Source organism: Sinohyriopsis cumingii, chromosome 3, assembly GCF_028554795.1.
Source record: "Sinohyriopsis cumingii isolate HCF-2022 chromosome 3, ASM2855479v2, whole genome shotgun sequence".
NCBI classification, from domain to species: domain Eukaryota; kingdom Metazoa; phylum Mollusca; class Bivalvia; order Unionida; family Unionidae; genus Sinohyriopsis; species Sinohyriopsis cumingii.
Window position 1 is genome coordinate 72,892,493 of NC_142963.1, and position 18,815 is coordinate 72,911,307.

General features: G+C 32.8%; 1 protein-coding gene across 2 annotated transcripts in view; it reads left to right on the top strand.

Annotated features, from left to right (window-relative positions):
• LOC149803089 (prominin-1-A-like) overlaps positions 1-18,566 on the top strand; it is a 215,064-nt gene extending 196,498 nt beyond the window's left edge. For both annotated transcript variants that reach the window (XM_089952675.1, XM_089952676.1), the window contains exon 26: positions 7,714-18,566. Coding sequence is in view for 1 of the 2 variants with exons in the window: in XM_089952676.1 (XP_089808802.1) it covers positions 7,714-7,760 (47 nt within the window). In the remaining variant the exon portion in view is untranslated. The remainder of the gene's footprint in view (positions 1-7,713) is intronic.
• The last annotated feature ends 249 nt before the right edge of the window (positions 18,567-18,815 follow it).

Below are 18,815 nucleotides of genomic sequence, written 5' to 3' on the forward strand. Positions count from 1 at the left end.
TTAGAAAAGAAATGGGATCCACTCCTGCCCCTGTGTTATGAGCTGGTTTGCAAGTTATCAAGGCATGAGTTATTGAGAGAGTGTTGTAATATAAATACCTCCTGCTTTTTTCTGCTTATACGTCTTTTTCACAGATGAATTTTTCAGTACAATATATTTTATTTATTTTTTCTAATGCCTGAGTGTCTGTTATGAGCTTAAAACTTTGTTCAATTTTCAGAATAACTTGCTTCTTTATTGTTAAGCCTAATTGTCACTTTGCGCTGTATTTTATGTTTATATTATACATAACAAAAGGCCTTAAGGTATGTTAGTTCCTGTAACTAATTGAGTTACCTTCTCTAAACAAAGTCAGCCATAGTAGTAGTAATATTACCGTATTTGCCTGCCTATAAGTGCATGCGAGTATAAGTTGAATCAGCAAATTTGGCAAATTTTCCTTCCTTCATCCTTATAATAAGTCAATGCTGAGTATGAGACAAAGCCAGATCAACACCTCAGATTGTTTTTTTACTTCGTTCCACACAGCATCACGAATTTTATCCTACCTTTAACTAAGTAATCTTTCCAGTCAGAATCATTAAATGTAACTAAAAGTACCTAATTTGTTTCACAAGAAGTATTTCAATTATATCCATATAGTCTCCATTAGATTAAATCCTAGTAATGACCGTATAGGATGCTAATTTTCATTGCAAGTATAACAACCTCTCCATTTCCAACAATTAAGATTTTGTTTCAAGTGCATGTACTCTTCCTGTACTTAGGCGGCAACTGTTTTTGATCTTTGCTCATACTAGATGTACTTTGAATTGCTGTCGGTTTCATCCGAAAGTTCAAAAATGTCACTGGCTGAGAATTTTACGATAGTAACCACCTGGCATTGCCATTATCTATATGGTATGGTATTCATAATACCCAATGGTAGCCTCATTTCCCTATTCTTGCCTCGCTAATCTGATCTGGTCTGCAGAATCTTGATGCAAAAGGTGTTATCTTGGAAAGACTGAATACAGTTGTAGCATATTTAGTTAGCATGTAAATACCACTACAAAGTCATGCATGTGGTTCTTGTAATAATGGAAGTGGAAACAAAAATTAGAAGGAATTGCTTAACTAGTGGTATTAATTGATAATGGAATATGGTACTGCACTTGTACACAAGTAAAATCAGTCATCAGGTAAATGAGCAATACAGATTTACAATCGTGAATACATCTCTGTCTGTCTGTCTCACAATCTCGATCTCTCAGTGGAGAAAATGGGGCATACGGATTATTTGATCATTAGGTGCAAGAAGAAAATTGTGATGGAATATATCTTTGTCATAGTTATTCATCTTCTAACTTGTAAATTCTAATGCACATATATATTATTAAATTTAAACAACGTATATTACAAACAACGTACATTACTGGTGCATGCTGCTTTACATCTGATCTATGTTAATTTTTAATTCTGACAGTAATGTAATTGTTTAAAATACTCACTGTATTTGTTCATACACAGTCTCTTCTCCAAAATGAAATATTTTTGCACATTTTTCGTACTCTTGGAGAATTATTTTCCATATGAAAGATATAATAAATTGATTACAATGACGTTATCCATATATATATATAAGCTGATTTGGAGTATAAGTCAGAAAGTATCGTCTTATAGGCCAGCAAATATGGTACTAAAATCCTTTATTTCAATCCATATTTTAATCCATGGTAATGCGATGGAAAGCTTAATCTTGATAATCTGTATTTTATGAACATATTTTTAAATGGGTATGTTTTAATCTTCAAAAAAAGTTTCAGACTCGCAGTAACAATTTATTTGGACCTTTTTTATGTGGTTAGTATTGATAAGTTAATGGACCAAGTAAATATATAATAATGCATGAAAATATATAAGTGGTTTTTTTATATAAAGTTTATATAAATTAGTGGAAATCAGCTGGCATAAAATAAATACATGCTTTATAGTACAGAAAAACTGTATTGAAAGATCCGTTGTGAGTGATCACCTGTCTTGAGAAACAAGAGTTTCAGTTGGCAGATTTATTGATTATATAGTGTCATGCCCTTTCCTGAGAAACCACCTGTCTTGAGAAATGTTATATTTTGGTAGAAGGGTATTTTTGCAAGACATGCTTTCCTGTGTCCAGCCATTTGTCTTCACTGCCTTAAACTTTCACTTCATTTTATAGACAGACTGTGACATACCTTTGGCCTCTAAAGAACTTTTTCAAAAAGAAACTAGAATCATACATTTTTTAAAGCTTTAGATGCATTATGAAATTTGTACATGATTATATGAGAAAAATATCCTCAATATTTTGGGGGCATCATATTTTGCCAGCACTGTAGAATATTATATCATGTTACAAGTCAGTCAAAATACTGGATTCAAGAAAGAAAAAAATGGAACTGAAGCTTTTGGTAGGAAACTAAGAGCCTCAGAGCAAAGACAGCAAAAAGGTATTATTTCCACTGTCTGAATGGACTGTCATACAACAGCTGCTGTGTAATTTTCCACATTTAACTATTTTGATACAATGTTAGGCTAATGATAGAAGACATACTGTATGATACTGGTCATAGCTGGGGTCCCTCAAACAGTGAGCATGCAAGTGACAGGGTGTAAACATATTTCTTCTTTATCTTGTATTAAGAATGGTAATAAATATAATTACATTTATGAACCTTTTTATTAATCAAAATGTACTTTATTCTTAGTTCTGCAGATCTGAATGACATGGCCCATACATACCAAAATTGTACAGTAATTTCAACTACATTTCCAATTGAAATCACATTCTTCTTGCTGCACTGAACTGACAATAAATCCAAACTATCGTCAGCAGAAAAGCAGAATTGAGTTGAATCAACAGAAAAACAAAATTCATCCATTCCAGACCATTTTTTTCAATATGCATTCATTCAAAATAGGACTCTAAATTTCAATTTTACATAGACCAAAGTGAGAATTTTTTAAACTTAATATAGAGTGTGTGACAAAGATAAAAGGTTACTTGGTGGTGCTGTGTGCACATTAATATTGTTATTATGTATTGATGAATATACGGTTGTGTATTTATTTTGAAATACAGCATCAATTCAATTACTTTGTTTCTTTTAGTGTATTCCTTTATTATTAAGTCTTACGTAGGAAAACGAAATGAGTAAATAATAAAAAGGTTATTGCATTTGTATGGGAAAATATGAACTTGTATTTTTGGACTAATACTCATTAATATTTTCCCATTCAAATGCAGTAATCAATAAATACATATCTAAACCTGAGTTTCTGAAGTTTTCCTTCATTTGCAAATCCATTAATGATTATCATAAATTCATTATAACTTTTACAGTTACTATATTATCTCACTTTTAAGCCAAGAAAAACTGCAAACAACATAGATCCTGATCTGTCACCACATAATATGCCAGAAGATCAGGGTATCAAGCATTTTTCATGCAAGAATCATTAAACTATATGATTCTATGCCTCTCTGTTAGTACCACACCTCAACAACAAAAGGTTACTCGGCTGTATTTCACATTTTACAGAGTATGTTGAATTTATGCATTTAGCTCATGATCGTAGCATTATACCTCCTGTATACTATTGTTAAACCTGAAATCATTAAACTTGTTGAGGACATGCATGTATAGTGACATCTTAAAAGTAGGTCACTGTGACCCATATCTTGCTTTACTAACTTTGGTTAAATTTTGTGTTTTTACTATTTGAATCATTAAACTGCATGATTATTTACATCTCTCTTAGTATGAGACCCATAAAAAGTGTAACTGTGATCCATATTTCACATTTCTCCTGAGTTGTATTAAGTTTTGTATTTTGCAGATGATAACATTAGGTTTTTTGCATGCTATTTACAAATCGTAAAACTTGGTGAGGGATGCAGCTTGTAGTGGATTGTTATGGGCGATATTTTATGCTATACAGATTTTGGTTAAATTTTGTGTTTGGTGTTCATTTCTCTGTCACTGTTTATGCTAGAATCATTAAATTAATGATGATAGACACCTTCACTATTATCATACTTACAACAAAAGTAGTTCATCATGACCTATATTTCATGTTACTGGCTTTATATTTCTGTATTTAGTTCATGACCACATACATTTTGAGCATGCTGTATGCTTATTGTCCTACTGAGAATCATAAATTTTGATGATTGGTTGCATCAGGTCAATTTCTACAGCCTTGTTAGAAAAAGAGGTCTCAGTGACCTATCTTTCATGCTTCATTGACTTTGTTAAAATGTTATGTTTATAGTCCATTTATTGGGTGCTGTTTATGTTCCGATCTTAAAACTTCATAGTCAATCACATCTTTTTTTAGTACTACATCATTATAATCCACGGTCACTGTGACATACATTTTATGCTTTGATAACATGGGTTAGGTATTTGTTTCACGATCACAAAGATTTCTCCATGCACACTGTTTTCAGTACAGTGATTCACACACTCAGAATATCGTCAAATGCCTTGAAGTCAAGAACACGCCTATAAATCTAACAGGAAGAATAGTAAATTCTGAGCATATTTGAGACATAAATGCAATGCATTTGAAGCTGTCTCGGTCAATTACTCAAAAATAAATTGGAAAATATCCTTCGTTATTATGAAAACAATTTTCGTGACAACTGTGTCAGATATGCAGCCCCTAATTGCCACGAGTCCTTAGTTGGTGATAGCCTACACTGGAACAATATACTAAATGAATTCCAGACTGAGTATGAACACTTCAGCCCATAATTCCTCCACAGTGACACCTAGATTCAAGTCACACTGATGAACAGTCTGTCTGCCCTGAAAAAAAAAAATTAATTAAAATTTAGCTTATTATTAATTATTACCTTAAACAAGTTCCATATATTTATCGAATTTTACAATCCCTACAAACTCTTACAAGTCATCCATGTCTACAGTTCAGCTATTTAAAACATTTATTCATCAAACACTTGTATTTGATTCTGCAGTAATTCAGGGCAGGTAACTTGTTGACCAGTTGCCAAAAACTGTTACAAAATGTCAGTCCTTACTGATTCATATTCTTGAGAGCTGACTGGCTGATACTGTCAGGTGACTGTTCATGAATATGTAACTAAACTTGATCTTGCATAATTAGTTAGCCTGACTCTTCAGTATGTTAACAAGGTAGGAGGAGCACCTGGCAGGATTGAAAATACATGGAGTGTAGATTCTGTTGTATCCTCCATAAACAAAATGAACTTGATTTACAACAACTCTGTTAATACTACATCTTTACATGCAAAGAAGATTACTTTAACCTACATTTAATGCGTTACTAGCATGATATAATTGGTTTTTTAATGAACACTTAGATTCCTCCATGACATATACATCCTAGCCTATTCAGAAGGCCCTTTCTGACTTGTGCATTCAAAAGTAGGAATATATATGTTTATTCAGTGATAAACTTTCCATAAAAATGACTTTTTGTTGTATATTATAATAGGTTACTCTCGACAGGTTGACTATATATTGTACATGAGAATAAGTATAGGAATTAGTTGAGTGGACTGTATTTTCAGGCGAGACTTTATCAGCAGTGACTGCTGAAGGTAATTAATGTTGGCATTTCTGTATGTATGTTTATAAGTCTGTCAACTATCTGTCAAACTTTCATTTCTGCCTTATATCTTGGAAGCAGTTTGAGATTAAGAGACGAAATTTTGGTACGCAAAGAGTATTTAAAAAGTTCTGAATATTAGTGTAGGACAAAGTTCTTTATTAGTGAACAGAAGGTCAGTACATCTTATACATTATCTATAGAAGGTGTGCTGCATACCACATTGAGTGCTATCTTCAGGGTCAAGGGCATGGCTTTATATTTTTTACATTTCCACCACTTTCACTTTTCAAACTATTTGACATTGAGGGATATCCCATTTATATACCTGCACACCAGTAATTGAAGATGGGTTATGTACCACATTGGGGTTGGTATCTTCAGGGTCAAATTCATGATTCAGTACTTTACATTTCCATCACCCTTTTCCTTCTGCTCTGTAACAGTAAAGCTGGTTGAGATTAAGGGATGATCTGTGATTGTGATTTTGGGGTTTTTACTCCATTTTTAGCATATGATAAGTCATACATGGTGACCAATATATTTTTTTCAAGAAGAGCCTGGGAAAACCCAGAGAAAGACAACGGACCCATGGGAAGGTGCTGGCAAGTTTTCACACATACCCACATTTGGATGCTTGATATACTTGTACGTCATTACTCGCATGTATGTCACATACCAAAGTGTGGGATTTATGTTCGGGGTCAAGGTCCTGTTCCAGTATTTTATGTTTCCCTTCACACTTTATTTTCCTCTCTATAAATTTTGTGCTATTTGATATTAAGGTATGCAGCTGGGTATACATATGTGTCATAGGTGTGTTGTGTACCATATTAAGTGTCTTTTAAGGTAATTTCTATTACTCATTTTCTACTCTAATTTAGAAGCATTCAAAGCAAAACTTTCTATGACTAAATTTTATTCTCTCATATTTGTGGCGCATCAATTTTTGTGGATTTCGTTGTTGTTAAAGAGCTGAAAAAAGTTAGCCAAATATGATACTGTAACCACACTCCTTACAATAAACAAAGTTATTTAATAAATCATCTTCATTACTGTGATCTGGTTACTGAAAGGTGCATTACATACCTAATTTTGGTTCCTCTTAAGTTCAAGGTCACAGGTCAACATTTTAGAATTCAGTCTCATTTGCTCTTCTTTCTAACTTAAGAGCTGTTCAAGATAAATAGATGAAGCTTGATAGACTTAGATTTTGTCATTAGAAGATGTGTTTCATTGAACAGTTGGGGTCTTATTCTCAAAGTCATTGTCATTGGTCAACATTTAAAGGTTTCTTTTGTTTTTGCTTCATATCACAAGAACTGTTTGAGGTACAGGGATGGACACTTGTGCATCTTTATTTTATTGCCTCTCATATATGCACCACAGTAAACTTTATCTTCAGTGTCAAAGTTACTCATGAATTTGTTTATGTTTTTTTACATTTTTACATTGATGCTGATTGAGATAGGATGATGAAACTTGTTACTTTCCATATCTGCCAGTTAATAGACAGATTTGTCTTTAAGGTCATGGTCAGATATTGTGACCTTTTGTCACCTCACAATGGTGAGTGAAGGACAAAAATTATTCAAAGCCACCAACTTTCACCTTGTAAAATCTGAATTTTTTAGATGAACAACAGTAATAGTTTTTTAAGCAGATTTAAAAAACAAATGATTATAGAACAAAATACAAAAAGAACAGTAATCTGTTCTTTATACCTCACATTTTATGTCATATTCTGTTTTAATTGTTTTGTGTTGTTTATGTTCAGTCATGGTAGGTAGGTAGGTACTACTATATTGTGCTGATTAAAAGTTAACATATTAAATTTTAAAAAGATTAAAAGTTAAAGTTTAAAGAGAAAATATTGGAAACAAAAACTTTAATCAGAAAAGGCACAGACATTTAATTGTCAAGACGACTTTAGTCCTATCATATTTATATAGTATCAAGTCATGTACAGCCTTTTAGCTAGCTCATGACTATTGTTGATAACTAGGAACCAGATATGTTCATATTTTCAGGTTTTCAAGTCATATTCTGTTTGACATCACTGATAGCATGCCATATTTTAATTTTCTTTACTTTCAGAAACCCATACTAACAGCAAATTGGACATAAAATCCAAAGGGATATGATTCCTGTTAAGATCAACCACATCTTTATTTTTAAATCCAGATGTCAGACTACCATGGAAACCAAGTTTGATTTGATTTATGTAGTTTCTTGTTTTGTTTTCCTCACTTAACCTCATCGGTTTCTTTTTTCCTTTAAAGACATGACTCTCTTGATGAATATTGTTATGAAAGTGTGTGATATGCTTCTTATTTTGTAAATTTTTACACAGAAGTTTACATTTTTAATCTGTCAAAACGTGACATTTTATGTTCAGTGCGCTTTGTAAGTGTACATGACACCTTAGTTAGTCCGATCAAAATAATTCTTAAGTGAAACTTTGTGCTTAAATCCAAAGCACTGAGATTTTATCATGAATAAACTTTTAATTTCTGCTGAAATACCTCTTTAAATGTTTTTACGTTCCTTAAAGTTTATGATTTTAATTATCAAGTCCACATTAGTGGAAAATCGAGATATAACAGTCAGCTTTTATGCTGGCACTAGCAGTAGCATCAACATTTGCAACAAGTTTTTATTTGCTTATGTTTCCAAAACCCCTTGATGAGTTTGCTTTATTCCCACTTGGAATTAATCATTGTGAATTGAAGATGAATTTTTTCAGCAACATGCTCACTCAGAATTTATCTTATGGTCAAGGTCACAGTAAAAATTTGATTTAAGGTTTGGTTAAAGTTGAACCCCTTGATGGATTTATTACCACATTTAAGATTAATCATTTTGAAGCTAAGACAATTCATTCTGCGCCATGATTGCTCACCCCTTTAGCTTTAGAGTCAAGGTCACAGTCATAGAAAAAGTGTGTTCGTTTGTTTGCTAAGTTTTTTTATTTGCTTTTTCTTTCTGAACTCCTAGCTTGTTTTTGTTCATACTTATTTTTACAGTTGAGATAATTCATTTTGTGAAACACTCACTTGCCTCTTTAACCTTCGAGTGTTGCAGCCTTTACAAAATTTGTGTTAAGGTTTTGTTTTAACAAATTATTTGCTTTTATTTCCTAGACCATTTTTTTGCATTTTTGTTCATACTCAGGAAGAATAAATGTAGATTAGAGGCAATTCATTTGGTAATATGCTTTCTCAACCATTTTACAACAATGCTTCCATCTTGTTTTCGATAATATCTATCAGGTTCAAAACTTTTTTTTTCTCTCTTGTGTTAAATAACATAAAAGTAAAGCTTTAAAATTTTCAGAAGACTTCTACCAGGTACACATCGATCTTAATAATTGGTTACCTGAGTATCCAATCAAAGGGAAATTGTATTAAATGTGTACAAACCTGAAGTTAAGCCCATGTTTTTTAGAATTCACAGTATCCAATATATATCACTACCTAATGTCATCAATATATATTACATTCCAGAATTATAGCATGTATGAAAAATATACATTTATTTCTTCTACTAACCTGGTTCTTCAGCCAGTCAGAATTCTTGTCACAGTGGGAGAATCCATATAGATTAGAACCAGAATACAAATACATACAAATACAAAATTACTGAAAAATTATTTATATTCAGCAGTCACTTTAACTAGTCTGCATGTTTAACTTTTGCTGAATGATCATGAACTAGAATTCTGCAATGGGCATGATCAGGTGCTAATATTGCTGTGTTACATTACTCTTATATTCTTCTTTCAAAGTTTGTAAAGCGGTATTGGTTTGTCCTATTTCCTGATATTACATGTTTTGAAGTTTGAAAAGATCCATCTGCTCGAACATATGTCATCATATGACATCAACATCTCACACGATAAAGTGTTTTGCTAAACATCTGGCACCAGATTTTATCATCATAATTATTTATTATGCAAGTAATTATGAATGGGCGGATACCCAGGTACCCATTGACAGCTTTACCAAAAAGATTATTAACTAGTAGTTAATGTGCTTTTTTCCCAAAAATTAGCTTGGTAAAATGTGTTTGGATTTTACCCGCTCCTAAATAAATATAGGTTTTATTGTTCTGTGGGTTATTTTCTTTTAGAAGAGTTTCTGATGTTTTTTGTTATAAAGAGAATCATATTCATGCCAAAACATTTAAGGACAGTTTGGCTTTGGATTTTTTGAAAATTCTGCTTAACATAATGGCTTACAGATTTATTTCTTTTTGTTCTGTCAGTAATGTGCAGTGCATTGGACTAGATTGCTTTCAGGGTATGCAGAATCTTAATATTTCAGGAATGTCCCTAGGAAGTAAGGTATTGAGTGAAACATTTTATTACAATTTTGTCAAGCTCATCTATGCAGAAACTCAACATTATAATCATTTTAGCATCTATGTACATCAACACCTTTGATTAAGGTCAGTGTATTTTTATATTATGTTTAGTCTTGGACTTTTTTTTTATTTAGGTAATAAAAGTAGGATACAGTCAAATTGAGCTTAGGTTTTGCAAAATATGGCCTCAGTATAAGTGTCCTTTATGTAGAGGGTTTTATATATAAAAAATATGGCCTTGATACAAGTGTCCTCTATGTAGAGGGTTCTTTATTTAGAGGGTCTTGTAAAATATGGCCCTATTATAAGTGTCCTTTATGTAGAGGGTTTTGCAAAATATGGCCTCAATATAAGTGTCCTGTGTGTAGAGGGTCTTGCAAAATATGGCCTTAATATAAGTGTCCTTGATGTAGAAGGTAATTTGATTGGGCCTTTCAAGAGAAAATAAAGGATGAATGGAGAGTAAAGACTGACATTTGATGAATCGGCATGAACATAGAATAAATTGTATATTTATTTGATGATTATGGTACATAAGCTAATAAAATATACTTTGAATATTTTACATTGAAGACATAAATGATGCGTGTACATAACTCTTATATAATGAAATCGTGTGCATTTGGGACCAGTTATAGTGACAACTGATCACAATAAGCAGGTGGCCACCTAGATACAGGACATTGATATTGGAAAAGTGATGGAACCAAATGGACCTGCCCTTTATGAGCAAGTGACCATCATGTTGCAGTGACCACAGGTATGGCTGTAGATTGAACTACAGTGCACGCGATGAAATTATGCAAATATGTCAGCATGGATCATTGCAAAATGGGATCTATACCTTGTCATATAATGTAGAAGTGTGACTGACTACTTATAAGAAAATACTATGAACAGCATGTATTACAATTTTACAGTCAGCAAAGACAGCATTCCAAAAGGATCTTTGTATATCATGTATTTATGTACACAACATTAATTAGATAGGTACTTTAGTATACTAAAATGCATTCACAGAAAACACATTCCAAAACATTGTCAGTATGTATGTGTGTATATATATATATATATATATATATATATATATATATATATATATATATATATATGTATATATTACCCTACAATGCAACCTCTCTGAATGTTGATGCCTTGGATGGACTAATTTTGGCCTTGCACGAGAAGTAGTTATGGGGAGACAAGTAAAGTTGAAAATGTCTTGAATCAATCAAGCATAAACACATGTGATTGCTCAAACTGCTTTTGAATTTCTAAGATAATTTGTGTTGTTTTATGTGGAACTAAAGCTTTGGATGACTTGACTTAGACTCATTATGTGGAACTAAAGCTTTGGATGACTTAGACTCAAAACTCAATATTCATAATAGTAAGATTTAATCTGCTGTCCTTGAACTGTCCAATCAACTGGCCATGAAAGTGGTAATGTGTACATTGACAACTTATCTTTGAAGGTTGCTAGCAAAGGAAATCGATTTTCAAAATAAAGAGCAAGGGCCATCTAATCCATTTATAGATCATACATTTATCTTTCTACAGTTTGCATTTAGAATTTATTAACCATTTTTTATAAAATTTGCTCCAAAATACCAATCTGATTTGATAAAGAACCATGGATATCTGAAAATGACTTTATAGCTCTCTTAAGAGATTTAACTATATGTCATTATAATAATGGTGGTTGTTTAGAGATATGGCGATTATGAGAGGTTGCACTGTATTTTTATTCATTATTGTTTTAATTTTTACATGAAACTTTGTAATCTAAATCTGGGATTCTGGATCCAGATTTAGGACTCTTGGTCTGTTTGAATAACTTCACTGTATAGTTTTTTTTAAAATTGTTATCTCTTTTTTGTCAAGATTTTTAACACTAAGATATGTGAAGTGATGATACATACTAGTAAACTCCACATCCCCTTCTTCATAATATTCATAAATCCTGTTCTCCACGCTGAAAACTGACAATCTTTCATGGTGTAACTGAGCATCTAAAATACGAAACATGTCAGATAGAAAAACCATTTCTTGCAACATTTTGATGAATTCTTAAATGGTTTGTGTTAAGTGAAATTCTTCTGTTAAGAAAATTTGTTATGAATGTGTGTGTCCTGATTTTTAACTCTTCTGGTATAATGTTTTTTAGTGCTTTTTAACTACTCAGATTATTTCTGTGAAACTTAAACACACAGGCTGCCACAGTGGTCATCTTTGAAAGTCTTATTATCACTACTTCTCCTAAATGGGTGGTCATATCAACTTGAGGTTTTCACAAAAAGATTTCTTTTGATTTCAACTTGGTCTTGAATAAAAATGGTGCCAATATTAAGTCCAACATTGCAATCATCTTGAAAATCTTGTGATAGCTACTCTGCCTGAATGGATGGTCATATCAACATGGGGTTTTCACTCAAGATTTCTTATAGTGTCTAGTTGGTTCTAAATGAAAATGGTGCAAATATGACATCCAGTGTGGTGACCATGGAGGGCATCTTGAAATTCTTATTATCAGTACTTCTAAATAGTGTCATATTAATGTGTGATTTTCTTGAAAATCTTGTTATTGTTATCACTACGCCTTCTAAATGGATCATCTTGTCAACAAGAGGTTTTTACTAAAAAGAATTGTGATGTCTCGTTGGTCCTAAATGTAAATGGTGCTGATTTGATCTCCAATATGGCCACCACAGCATCCGTCTTGAAAATCTCGTTATTGCTACTTCTCATGAACGGAAAGTCATGTTGATAAGGAATTTTCAACTGAAGATTTCTTATAATGTCTAGTTGGTCCTAAGTTAAAATGGTGTCAATCTGAGGTTCAGTATGGCCACCATAGCAGCCATCTTGAAAATCTTATTATTACTACTCCTCAAGAATGGATTGTCACATTGACATGGGGTTTTCACCAGAAGACTTCTTGTGATGTCAGGTTTGTCCTAAATAAAATTGACTAACCCTCAATATGGCCAACATGAAGGCTGTTTTGAAAATGTTATCTCTTCTCCCCAAATGGATGGTATATTAACATGGGACTGTCACCAATAGACTTCTTCATGATACTTAATTTGTCTTAAATGAAAATGGTGCCAGCCATAAATCCAACATTGTTGCCGTGACAGCTATCTTGAAAATCTTATCTTTTCTCCCACTGAATGGATGATCATTATGACATGGGATTTTCACCAAAAGATTTCTAAGGATGTTTACTTTGTAAAATAGTGCCAGTCTGACATCCAATATGTCCACCACAACAGCTAATTTGGAAATCTTGTTATTGCAAAAGAATATCAGAGATGGTTTCAGTATTCAACAGTTAAAAGGGAAAAAAATGGCCTTACTTTGATTTCCTGGAAATTCTTTTTGCCCGATAGAACATCAGTCCCTGCAAGGGACTCTTGTCCTGATTAAGAAAGAATACTGTCATTTTACAGTTCTGATGTCATCAACTTTTAATTTGATATGGTGTAGAACTTGGGTTGTATGTTTTATTTTCTGTTTTTTTTCCTAGTGTCTAGATTTGTCTTTGGATGCAGTATCTGTGAACTGTGTCAGGAATGTCATTCTTGGATTTTTTATACACTGAGAGCTCCACATAAAGTTAATGTTGAAAATAAGACCTTGATGTATAAACAGTTACAACTTTAATGGCATTGGATTCTTTTCCTTTTTTATTCATACATAATTCTTTCGTCAGAGCTGATGTATATGTATGTGTTTGTAGCATACTGTTTTAATTTTCACTGCAACAGTATTATTACATTTTATCAATAAATTAAAAAGTTTTATATCGATGGGATACTTGTGTTACCAACCATGAAATATATTGCAGGATGTTCAGTCAGTTCTTTGTTATTACTTAAGTGCAAATCTCACACATGTCTATTCTGAAAAGAATTACTGCTTTTTTATCGCATTTATATGTATGTTCACAAAACTTAGCAGGGTCATTTACCATACAGAATATGAGGAATACTTTTACAGCAGTCAAAAATAAATATAATTATTTTTCTACATTAGGCCTTTATAGTGGTTGTGAACAATTACAAACTGTATATTGGTCGTTTTTAGGTTTATTCTAGTTTGTTCTTTGTGGATGTTTTTTTATGTTTTATTCCTTTTCATATTGTTATTGTTTTATAACATTGTCTTGTTCTGATTTTTAATAACTCCATGATTAGAAAAATTAAAGATAATAATTTGTGGGGGATTACAATAAGAACAATAAACTTACATTCATAAGTGATAATTTATCCTCACTCAAAACCTTGAATAGGATGAAGGAAAGCCATGATTTTTGGTTCTTCCGGTCCAAGAGCCTATGTGATGGTCCATTGTCTGGCATTTGAATATTCATCTATTAGGACAACATTTGTTATCATCCTTGTAAGCCAATGAGAGGATAGCCTTGAAACTTAACACACACACACCCACACACACACACACACACACATTTTTCCCAATGTTGGTTTTGAATGATGATGGCAACTCTCAGGCATCCAGCATGTTCACTGTGGTGGATATCTTCATAATGTTGATATTGCTAGTCATGAGCAGATAATCACAATGACATGATGTGCAGATGGTCTCAAATAAAAATGGTGGGCATTTTGCATCCAACATGGCCACCAAAATCTTGTCGTCACTAGACCTGCTGAATGGATGATCTTGTTATCACAGACTTTCATAAACAACTTCTCAAGATATGTAGTTGGTCCTGCCCATCTGGGTCACCATGGCAGACATCTTGAAAATCTTTTTGCTGTTCCTTCTGTGTGGATAGTCATATCTGCATGGGGTTTTCACTAAAAGACGTTTTAAGGTTTGTACAGTAAAACATTGATTGATCTGGATCCATCAGGGGACACAGAATGAGTTCATATAATCAGTGATCTAGATGGACAAAATGTAGAACTGGATGGAAGTAACTGGATTACATGAGACTGATAATGTATATGTATCAGTAAATATGGTAAAACATCAATTATACACCTGGAATTAAAAAGTATGACAAAGTGCATGTTGTCATAGCAACAGTCTCTTAGCAACACACAGGTGTAAGAATACTCTTTTCTCTTTGTATTTTCCTCTTTACTTCCCTCTCCCATAATATTATTGTACTTAGCATCTGGATTTTGGACATTTTACTGCTGCTGATCCTTTATAAAAATTATAGCAGTCTAACCATGAATCCATCTTGAAAATCTAGTTATTGCTACTCCTGAATAGTTGGCTGTATTGTCATGATTTCATTTAAAGACTTCTTTTGATACGTAGTTGGTCCTAAATGAATATGTTTCTGATCTGACCTCCAAAATCTCTGCCATGGTAGCCATTTAAAAAGTCTTGATTTGGCTGCTTCTCCTAAAAAGATAATTGTATCAGCATGGAGGTTTCACTTAAACACTTATTGCCATAAGTATTTGGTCCTGTATTAAAATGTCACTGGCCTAACAATCAAATGACTGACTTGACAGTCATCTTGAAAATGTTTATGGCTACTTCTCCTGAACAGATGTTCATGTTTGGTTTTCAGTAAAAGACCATTATGCAACAAAATATGTGACTGGTGATGAAAGAAAATGGGTGAGGATCTGACAGTAGCAAACATAGTGACCATTACTGTTCTGTAGTCATTGGTGGATTTGAGTTATGGGGTTTTCACTATAGTACTTACAGCAATTTGTAATTGTTTTTTAATGAAAATGATGCAATTTCTCACCATTTGTCCTGTTGTGAATAAGTTTGATAAACACCAGCTTGGAGGTCAAATCAAAGGTTACTGCTTCATTTTTTGTTCTTGATTGAAGCTATGAACACACCCACTTGGGATCAAATCAGAGGTCACTGCTTCATTTTTTGTCATTGATTGAGCTATGAACACATTGGCCTGTACATATTTAAATAAATTATCAACAAGGTCAAAGGTCTTGACTTCAGTTTTTGATATGTACTGGATTGTGAGCATTATAACAGCAAAAAGGACGAAGGGATGTTTTTAAAAATGAAATCCCTGTGTATAGTTATATATGAAGAATACCTTTATTAATGCAATTTCAGTAACTTTATTCTTAACCAAACTTAGCATTTAGGTATATATGGATAGTATCTGAGACAGGTTCATTGATTGTACTAGGTTCAAGGTCAAAGATCATGACAAAGATTATTTACTGCACTTATTTTTGAAAACATTCCACTCAAACATATAAAAAAATATACTTTTGTTGCCAAAGAAAATACGAGATGGCTTAAATACTGAGATGTTAAAAAGAATAAAAGCAGAAAAGAAATTGGTTTCAAATGGGTTCCTGCACGTATTTTGGCCAGTAGAGCATTAGTCTCTTTGAGGGGCTCTTGTTTTTTTGTTGTTTTTTTTGCTTTGTTTCTTTTATTTGATTTGTTTTGTAATATTTCTGTAGTGTATATATTATGTGTACATAGTGTTTTATGAATAATTAGTTCCATTTTCCTCTTGTTTTAAATTAATATGTTGAAAGTATTTTACATGTACTCTTTCTTTCAAATGTGATACTGCCTTTAATGTTGATTGAATATCCGAGCTTTTTGGCTTCAATTACAAAACCAAGGAATTGAATATTCTTGAATTTTCACCTGTATTTTCATGATAATAATAAGATTCATCGTAATATTTTCTTCGATTCATATGTAAAAGTTTTATAGAATCGTATGATAAAATAGAAGATTCTCGCCAAAGAGCATAATTACTCAACAAACTGACAGATTTTAGGAATTTAGGGATGAACATACCTTATGATCCTATGGCATATATTATATTCCAAGTTACTAAGAACAGTTTGTGTTCCTAATAGCAATGTGCTTTCAATCCTTTGACCTTGAGAAGTACAGTCAAGCTCTGTATTTTGACATTGTAGTAGTTACCTCCCTTGAGATTGACAGGTTCTTTGTGCCCCTTTAATCAAACAGAATCATTTGAATAGCAGATTTGCATCAAAGATAATTGATAAATATGTTATCAAAATATTTTATGAATTTTTTTTCAATTCTCTGTTAAAAATAAGAAAAGACTTGAAAGAAATTATACTTTAGATTACAAATATTAAATTGATGTCACTATTTGCATATAATCTTAAAAAAGTCATATGATTGTCAGCATCTCAGAAGCTATGTTCCTCCCTTTGATCCTGTTTTAATTAATATTACCTGAATCCTACAGGCCATGTGTATTCTCAATGATTGAATTGAGCATTTGTGTTAGTAACTCATCAGTGTTCATAATGAGATTCGTGTTTATGTTTTATACTTGAGAATCAACACCTGTGCCAAAATATTGTAAGACACAAAATATTCCATATGTACTCATTTTAATGTTCAGTATCATTCCAAAAATATAACTTGTAATTATTAACATCTCTTATCTGTACTGATTAATAATCTTCCGGAAATACATGTGCAATGTAGCAAATATTGTTAGTTTGTAGCATATCAAATGTACTTCTCTTCTTAAATATCTTACAAGTTCATCTTTTATATGCCCAATAAAGCAAAGATTTTACCATGTACTGTACCATGATAAAGTTGGAAAAATCTTCTGTAAACCAGGGATTAGTTGGCAACACTACTAAAAAAGCACAATACTGGGGAACTTGCTCAATGTTTTATATAGTAAACAGGGTGAAAAGATTAAATTTTGCTGCATTTGTGTTACATTTGCAGTTATTATAGGCAAGTCTAACATTTAGGGATTTTCTAAGCGTGTGTGTGTGATTTGGATTTTTAACATAGCTTTTTAAATGATTTCAGTCATATCGTTACGATGTCTGCAGTGTAACAGTTTATAGTGATGTCTAGCACTGTGGCATCATACTGCAGACATGTAGCATGATGTCCCACCCATCACATTATCCTGACACCAGGCCAACCAGTCCTAATACTAACCTCTTAATGCTGAGCGCCAAGCGAGGCAGCTGTTAGTACCATTTTTGTAAGTCTTTGGTATGACTCGGCCAGGGATCGAACCCATGACCTCCCGCATCCAAGGCGGACGCTCTAACCACTAGGCCATCGGAGCGGTCCGGGGGATTTTCTAAGTCCTGGAAATTTTTGGGGAATTGCCAATATCAAATCATCTTCAACTCTGACGAAACCCTTTTACTTCCATGGGGAAATATCTTTTCTGATGAATATATAAAATACCTTATATATTTGCTTATAAGCTGTGTCCAACTGTAAAAAGCATAGAACCTGATCCGCTTATGCAGTAAGTGATGGCAGGTCTGGGTCTGTGCAGTTTTCAATTGGATCTGACTTTTATGCAAGCATGATTGATTGTCAAGCAGTAAAAATTGGTCTCTTGGTGGGGGGGGGGGTTTACTTTTCAGTTCATCCAGTTATACCAAAAGCACAGTATGCATAATCAGATTTTTTTTACATGATTTATTATAAATGCACTTTTTTCCTTGAGCAACTTGTCACCTAAGCACTAGTATTTTTGATCAGTTTTGTGCAATGTGCCTTTTGATTTTAATCCAGTTGTTGATTTTTCTATGAACTTTAAAAAAAATTGTCATTAAAATTGCTTAAATACTGCCACGACTTTTCTTTCGTTTCTCTAAACAAGCAAGTAAAAGATAATTATGGGAAGTAGTAGTAAAGTGGGGATTTAAGATTACCATTATGGTACAACTTTATTATGAGCCGGCAGTGAAAGCCTTCAGGAAGAATAAATGAACTTTGTTCCAAGATGTATTTCCATTTGACACGAACTCTATCTTCCAAATTTCTGATGCTGTGAAACAAGGCACCTTGTCCCTAAACTTCAGTTTTCCAGCACACCC